The sequence below is a fragment of the Thunnus albacares genome, chromosome 1 (assembly GCF_914725855.1).
Source record: "Thunnus albacares chromosome 1, fThuAlb1.1, whole genome shotgun sequence".
In the NCBI taxonomy this organism is placed as follows: domain Eukaryota; kingdom Metazoa; phylum Chordata; class Actinopteri; order Scombriformes; family Scombridae; genus Thunnus; species Thunnus albacares.
Window position 1 is genome coordinate 41146043 of NC_058106.1, and position 9143 is coordinate 41155185.

A 9143-nucleotide genomic window follows, 5' to 3' on the forward strand; every position below is an offset into this window, starting at 1 on the left:
AGGGTCAGAGGTCAGAGATAAGACTGTCTCACCTCTGCGTGCCGCCATCTGAAGCGCTTCCTCGATGCGTTGCAGTTCTCTCTGCTTCGCCTCCTGCTGGTAACGCTCCTCCTTTACTGCATCATACTTTATCGCTGCAACAAACAAAAGGAAAAGAGTCAAACTTCACTCTGCTTGCTGCTGATCTACCTGAGCTGCAGGGACAGTAAACACCTGTACATCTACCTGAGCTGCAGGGACAGTAAACACCTGTACATCTACCTGCTGAGTTGCAGGAACAGTAAACACTTGTAGAAAAAACAAAGTGCTCTTCCTAAAGCTGCACGTTAGAGATGAGAGAAACATTAACTGAAGAAAAGACAATTGTCAAGAAGCGAAAAAGTAAAGTTTGTCCAAAAGTATCTCTGCAGGTACTAATTATTATTATTATTATTATTTATTATTATTCCTTCACAGCAGCCATATGTCCATATTGCTATGTATTATGGGTAATGAAAGCTCGTTAGTCACCATCCACCCTGTTACAGTTTGGGACGTTAGCTTTATAGTTTCTAAAAATGAAAATACCAACAACCATAAAATCCTCCCAGAACCTCCCGGATCAGCAAGTGGAAACCAGTAAACTTGTGATTTCAGAGGAGAATCCCAGATTAGATACAAACTTAGTCTACATGAAAGAGACTGAAGAGGAGGCGACAGACGCAGGGCTGCATGACGTGTCTTCACTGTAAAACTCTGATGATATCAGACATCACAACACTTCTCCCTCTACAGCGTTGCTTCACAGTAAAAGCTTTCCATCTGCAGGAATGTAACAGCCAGGAGGGCTTTTATTGTGAAGGACACCTGTACTTGTTTCATCAGATGAAAACAGGAAGTATATTTCTGTTGTGAACGTCATGCAGCCCTGACAGGAGCACAGAAACCGGATCAGACCTGAACCTGAACCTCCACCTCTGAACTTCGGAGGCTTACCGTTATATGGACATGTTTTCAGCTGAGATCCAGCTGGAACACACACACATCAACTGAGAACACACACTTCTCCATCATATTAACACATATCAGTCAATATGTACAAGACCCGCCTCCAGACCAGACCAGCCAATCAACTGGCTCAGTTCAACAGGTGCTCTGGACAATCTTCACTGCAAACGCAGTTTTCATCACCTGCATCGTTCTGAAGCTTTAAGAACTTTTAAGGATAAATTGCTTTTATCAGAACAAATGTCGGGGGGGCTGTCGGACAGACCTGGTAGATCCAAACAAGACCTGAAGGTGTCCCCCTGACCATGAGGTCTTGAGCTCCTGAAGAATGCTGGGGATGTGGATCTGAGTGGGTCACTGCAGAGGTGGCAGCAACCAAAGAACCTGCCGGTAGAAGGCGGCTGCAAAGGAAGCTGAAAACAGACAGACTGTCAGGTGACTCAGCAGGAGGGAGGCCCTGGACTCTTCTGGGCTGGTTGTTTGACATGTGTTTTCAATTTAAAACAGAAATGGAGCTCCAGCATCAGGGGGTTTCACTGCTGGTCTGGCTGCTGGAGGGAGACGGACTGATGTGGATTCTGTCCTGGTCCTGAATCAGTTGTTGCTGCTCCATCCAGTCCACATACGTTTTGTCTCCGGTGAACAGCAAAGAGGAGGAGAACCAGTGATCCTTCATGCTGAAAGCACTCAGCTGATCTTAATCCAGGACGCCTTCCTGTGGAAGTATTAAAGGGCACCTGGAAGACCACGGGGCAGACCCTGGACATGCTGGAGGGATCTCAGGATCCTCCAGGAGGAGCTGGAGAGAAGAACACCTGGACCTGGACCTGGTTGTGCTCTCTTGGCTTCGCCCACCATCAGAGGGCTCACCACGCCCACTTTTCAGAGCTTTCGAATCACTTCTTCGTAAGATTTAGAGATTAAAAAGCAGAGATGTGGCTTAATTTGGAACATGACCTCTTTAAGAGCACCTGAGTGACGAGCCGTCTGAAACGTGATTGGCTGATCTGGAGACTGAGACACTGTGTCATCAGATGGAGGTCCTTCATTACATTCTGTAATCTTCTTCTAAAACTACTTGAACCTGACAGGACAGTCAGTAAAGCGCCACTTACTGGCTCCAGGAACGACCAGCAGGTACAGACCGTCCAGCGTGGCGACCACAGCGTCGTTGTACAGGTTCTTCCAGGGAATCTTCAACGTCAGCTTCCCTGAAACACAAAAACACAGCAGACAGTTTGTTGTGTTCACTAATAAGGTTCATGCTGGTTTAGTTTAGATGCAACTATAATTAATAGATATATAATGAATGCAACCTGGATAAGCAGCAGAAGATGAATAAACCAATTAAAAATGTTAATTTAAGTTTTGTCCAAAGTGAGTGGATGAGCTGCTGCAGCTCGTCTCTCTGTAGTTTACAGATGTTTCTGTCTGCAGCAGGACAAAGACGATATTCAGCACCTGTGGAAGTTTAACTCTTTAAAACCTGCTGAAGACTGAAGTCACAGCTGTTCGATTCCAACACAGTCAGACAATCTGTCCATGATGCTAACATACAACACACTTCAACCAAATAAAAACAGCACAAAGACATGTGACACACCCAAACACACCTGCAGCATTGTTTCTATTTAGGTCAGCGAAAAGTCGACACCCCGTTTCCCATCATACTCTGTACCTGCACCACCTGTTTCTACCTGGATCAACACCCCTGATGACATCACTGAATAATAACTAATATAAATAACGCGCTGACTGAATTCTGTCATCAGCACATGAGCACTGATCCTTTGCTTTATAACTGATAGAGCAGTTAGTAACATTTTGGTGTTTGATGACTGAAATAAGTCAACAAGCTCAAAAATACTTCTGAGAAATATGAGATTTAACCTCCATCAACAGTTTCTCTCTTCTGTCCGTCTGTTTGTGTTCATCAGCTGTTTGTGTTATCACCTGACTGACCATCATCATCATCATCATCATCAGAAGATTTCAGTTTTTTACAGCTTAAACATCAGAAAGTCAGAACTCACCGATCTGCCCGGCCTTCACTTTGAACGGAACATCAAATTCACTCTGTAACACAAACACATAAACTGTTATTATACTGTTATTATACTGTTACTATACTGTTTATTATACTGTTTATTATACTGTTACTATACTGTTATTATACTGTTTATTATACTGTTTATTATATAGTTATTATATTGTTTATTACACTGTTATTATACTGTTTATTATACTGTTTATTATATAGTTATTATACTGTTTATTATACTGTTATTATACTGTTTATTATATAGTTATTATATTGTTATTATACTGTTATTATACTGTTTATTATACAGTTATTATACTGTTTATTATACTGTTACTATACTGTTTATTATACTGTTACTATACTGTTTATTATACTGTTATTATACAGTTAATATACTGATATTATACAGTTATTATACTGATATTATACAGTTATTATACTGTTTATTATACTGTTATTATACAGTTAATATACTGTTATTATACAGTTATTATACTGATATTATACTGATATTATTATACAGTTAATATACAGTTAATATACTGATATTATACTGTTTATTATACTGTTTATTATACTGTTTATTATACTGATATTATACTATTATACTGTTATTATACTGTTAATATACTGATATTATACAGTTAATATACTGATATTATACTGTTATTATACTGTTATTATACAGTTAATATACTGTTATTATACTGTTATTATACAGTTAATATACTGTTATTATACTGTTATTATACAGTTAATATACTGATATTATACAGTTATTATACTGATATTATACTGTTATTATACTGATATTATACTGTTATTATACTGTTATTATACAGTTAATATACTGTTATTATACAGTTAATATACTGATATTATACTGTTAATATACAGTTAATATACTGATATTATACTGTTATTATACTGTTATTATACAGTTAATATTGTGATATTATACAGTTATTATACTGATATTATACTGTTATTATACTGTTATTATACAGCTATTATACTGATATTATACTGTTTATTATACAGTTATTATACAGTTATTATACTGATATTATACTGTTATTATACTGTTATTATACTGTTATTATTATGTTATTATACTGATATTATACTATTATACTGTTATTATACTGTTATTATTATGTTATTATACTGATATTATACTATTATACTGTTATTATACTGTTATTATACAGTTAATATACTGATATTATACAGTTAATATACTGATATTATACTGTTATTATACTGTTATTATACAGTTAATATACTGGTATTATACTGTTATTATACTGTTATTATACAGTTAATATACTGATATTATACAGTTATTATACTGATATTATACTGTTATTATACTGTTTATTATACTGTTATTATACTGTTTATTATACTGTTATTATACAGTTATTATACTGATATTATACTGTTATTATACTGTTATTATACTGTTATTATACAGTTAATATACTGTTATTATACAGTTATTATACTGATATTATACTGTTATTATACTGTTTATTATACTGTTATTATACTGTTTATTATACTGTTATTATACTGTTATTATACTGATATTATACTGATATTATACTGTTTATTATACTGTTATTATACTGTTATTATACTGTTTATTATACTGTTTATTATACTGATATTATACTATTATACTGTTATTATACTGTTATTATACTGTTAATATACTGATATTATACAGTTAATATACTGATATTATACTGTTATTATACTGTTATTATACAGTTAATATACTGTTATTATACTGTTATTATACAGTTAATATACTGATATTATACAGTTATTATACTGATATTATACTGTTATTATACTGTTATTATACAGTTAATATACTGATATTAAACTGATATTATACTGTTATTATACTGTTATTACACTGTTTATTATATAGTTATTATAGTGTTATTATACTGTTTATTATACTGTTATTATACAGTTAATATACTGGTATTATACTGTTATTATACTGTTATTATACAGTTAATATACTGTTATTATACAGTTAATATACTGATATTATACAGTTATTATACTGATATTATACAGTTATTATACTGTTATTATACAGTTATTATACAGTTATTATACTGATATTATACTGATATTATACTGATATTATACTGTTATTATACTGTTTATTATACTGGTATTATACTGTTATTATACTGTTATTATACAGTTAATATACTGATATTATACAGTTATTATACTGATATTATACAGTTATTATACTGTTATTATACAGTTATTATACTGATATTATACTGATATTATACTGTTATTATACTGTTTATTATACAGTTATTATACAGTTATTATACTGATATTATACTGTTATTATACTGTTTATTATACTGGTATTATACTGTTATTATACTGTTATTATACAGTTAATATACTGATATTATACAGTTATTATACTGATATTATACAGTTATTATACTGTTATTATACTGTTTATTATACTGTTATTATACAGTTATTATACAGTTATTATACTGTTATTATACTGTTATGGCTCTGTTATGCTCTATAACTGAAGTGAGTAGTGTACTTCTGTCTGTACTTGTACTTTACTGCAGTTGTGGTACTTTTTACTGAAGTACTGACAGCTGCAGGTACAGAAAAGATTTTAATTTATTAAATATGATGAAGCATTTTAGGTGAAACAGGTTTTTTCAGGTAAAAACTACATGATGACATCATGGCGAAGAGGTGGGACTTACCAGCGCATTCTCCTTCACCTTCAGGTTCTCGAGGACTACGTTTCCTGCAGACGCAGAAGAAGAAACAGAATTAACAGACAAAAGAAGAAACAGTCTCCAGTATTGATCGTTGATCAGATATATAATCAGGAGGGTGGATGAATATGTTTTCAGACAGTGATTGATTACTGATCAGGACATTTTCAGACACTCTGCCCTGCTGCCTGTCAGGTGTGTCAGATATGAGGAAATAGTGATGTCATCATCCTGACAGACAGGTTTATGTAAAGATCATATATACGACATGTTATTGATTACTGATCAGAATTCCCTCTTAAACGAGATGTTCTGTTTTATTAGATATCAATGACATATTGATTTATTTGTTTATTTGATTTATATGATGCTACAAGATATTTCCAAACTAAAGTCAGATAATCAGACATCTGCAGGAAGTGAAGTTCTCTCTGTAATGATATTCCTCCTCCTCCTCCTCCTCCTCCTCCTCCTCTTCCTCCTCCTCCTCTCTGCCTTCTGTCTGTCAGTGTCATTACAGAAATAATATTATTTATCAAATATCTGTCATGTTGCAGTTCTTTATTGAAGCTCTGACTGAACAGTTTGATATTCTGCATCTGTTTTTCTTTATAAACATAACAGCTGTGTGTGTGTGTGTGTGTGTGTGTGTGCAGCTGATAAGCAGCAGTTAACTGAATTAACTGTCACGTTACAGTTGGCGCATCAGAGCAGACTGAACTCTTCAGTGTGTGAATGAGACAGACACACCTGGACAGGTGCAGTCGGCGGTCAGAGTCTGTGTGACCGGGCAGGTTTGTTTGTTTACTCTCTGGCCCGTTTACTGACATTTTGTGGCCAAATATCCTTCAAGCAAACCTCGTTCGAGCATCTGTTAATTTAACGGGAGCGTGTTTTCCGGTTGCAGTTAAATATATAATCGCATGACTGCGTAGTTTCCTTCATCGATATGAAGTTTTCTACAGTTCGGCATAAGTATAATCCGACAACAACGTTTTAACTTAACAAAACCTCATATTTCATGACCACAACAAACCGGTCCTTCCGCTATCGAGTGTCTGTATTTTGGGCGGAGTTATGACGAATCTTTGATTTAAGTTGAAATTCCAACGGAACAAAAGCGGATTTGTGGGTCGGATTAATGCCGATTCAAAGACTAAACCCTGATGATCGGATTCGATGTTCCGATGTGTTTCACGATCTGTTTACATTTGTATAAAACGCAGCGCGTTTTAAAGCGCGATATTTGTGAACGGAGTCTGGCCTCTCCGGGTGTTAGCCGCGGAGCTCACCTCCCCAGATCCCGATCTTCAGCTGAGACTTGTCCAGATTCTCCACATAGTCTCCGATGAACCTGTTCAGCAGGTCGCTGACCAGAGACTCGAACACCATGATTGAAAGCTCCGGGAGAGACCCTGCTGCAGGGTCACCGTCAGCGTTCACCTGACTTCCGTGTCAGCGGAGGATGACAGTGATTAAAGATCGAGCAGTCTGGGATCGATCAGCTCTGCCTGTGGGTGTTTAACCGGTTGATCTGGGATCGATCAGCGCTGCCTTTGGGTGTTAATCAGGGACGCGTTTTTTAATTTAACAAAATATAACTTACATGTACATAACGTACGATTTTGTACACATAATAAAAGCAAACAAAGTAGACACAAAAAGATGTTTACAAAAAAATAACTGTAAAGCAAAACTGTGCAGTTTTAATTGCTTTTGTTTTAGAGAGTGTTGGATTAAATGTGTATTGTTTGAACTCTTTGCTAAAGCCAGTAAAGCACGATTTCTTACCAGTGAATTTACAGTTATGGATATGGAATTTGGCCATTATAAGAATAATATTTATCATGTACATGTAAGTGTTTTTGTGTGAATTATTTTCCAGGAGACTAAACTTTCATTAATATTTTAAGTAATGAAAACACATTTCACAGATTTTAATGATGTAAAAATATTTTGGTAGGTTTAGCAGCTTTTGCACAACAGTTTTTAACAGAAACCACAATTTACATCAATGTCCCTCTTAAATCTTTTTTTAGCTGAATAGAATTTATGTTATGACTAAAAGAAATTTCCTTTACTTTATTGGTGATTAAGTATTGTTTAGGTGTCATAAAATGCGGAGCAGCTGGACCCAAATGCAGAGACTCGGCAGGCACAAGGAACCGAAGAATATATTTATTAACTAACACAGGAACAGGATGCAGAGATAGGAAACTGCAGACTGAACTTAACAAATGATCCAATAAGACTGAAGTGGAAACCTGAGGGGTTTATCATGGGAGTAAAGTACAAAAATAGATTTACGTAGTTTAAGATGTTTTTCCACATGTTGTCGTGTATGAAGAGATCCAAAATGATCACTGTAGGTGGACTACTTGATTTCTATAGGCGACTTATTTAAACAGCATAAATGTTGTATATGAATGATTCTGTCTCAGAGCTTTTTGATCCATATAAACAGCTGATCACTGTAACTGTGATCACTATAAGATTAGTTAAGATAAGTTAACACTGTGGACATTTAAACATAGTAGAGCTTCATGGTTTGGACTTAATTTAAATTTCTTTTTCTCTTCACAGCTTGAACAAAATGAGTGAATGAATAAATAAATAACTTAAAATAACGCTGGCACACTTTTATTTCTTAAGTTATAAACGCTGATCTTTTAAATAAAAGGGTTCAGTCCAACACAGAAGTGACCACAAATAAAATGGGGATTTACTGAAGTATTTTTGTAAAAGTCCCTCACAGTTCTTCTATTTTATGTTTAGTGGCGCGAGTACGAAAAGACACTTGATGAACCGTTTTTTGAGAGTCTGTTTCCGTCGGTCGGACCTTCTTTGACATGCAGCTGAATGAAGTTTGACCGTTAACCTGCCACAGAGCAGCTGGTTCTGTTGTTATCGTGGTTACTGAACTGGGACTCATATAAACCGCAGTGATGGAACGAACTCTCACTTAAATTAGCAAAGTTTATTGAAATAAGCCAGACTATCCTGTTAGCCAGCGTGATGGATCAACCCTCTGGTCTCAGTGTCTTTCCATCTGTTCCTTGTTGTCTGATTAGTTGAGTTTGTATTTAAGTCCTGAGAAGTCAAGTATTCTGCCTACAGTGTTCATTTTGGGTCTCTTCATACATAAAATATGGAAAAACATTTTAAAGTACGTAAATCTATTTTTGTACTTTATGATAAACGGCTGCTGCTGCGTGAACACTGACATCATGACAGAGACAGGAAGTCATTTTCTCTCGATGACGAACACCGCTCTCTTCGCCTGTTCTGCCGCCGGTTCAAAAATGTGCACAATGTGTTTG

The 9143-nt window shown here is 35.1% G+C and overlaps 1 protein-coding gene across 5 annotated transcripts in view; it reads right to left on the reverse strand.

Annotated features, from left to right (window-relative positions):
- Positions 1–7327, reverse strand: part of vps13c (vacuolar protein sorting 13 homolog C) — a 106423-nt gene extending 99096 nt beyond the window's left edge. For 3 of the 5 annotated variants that reach the window (XR_006404264.1, XM_044357364.1, XM_044357359.1), the window contains exons 1-5: positions 7116–7327; positions 5809–5852; positions 3021–3063; positions 2103–2198; positions 33–134 (exon numbers count right to left, since the gene is read on the reverse strand). Coding sequence is in view for 4 of the 5 variants with exons in the window: in XM_044357364.1 (XP_044213299.1) it covers positions 33–134; positions 2103–2198; positions 3021–3063; positions 5809–5852; positions 7116–7215 (385 nt within the window). In the remaining variant the exon portion in view is untranslated. The remainder of the gene's footprint in view (positions 1–32; positions 135–2102; positions 2199–3020; positions 3064–5808; positions 5853–7115) is intronic. The other 2 variants (XM_044357345.1, XM_044357337.1) reach the window with 1 other exon arrangement.
- Between the last annotated feature and the right edge of the window lie 1816 nt (positions 7328–9143).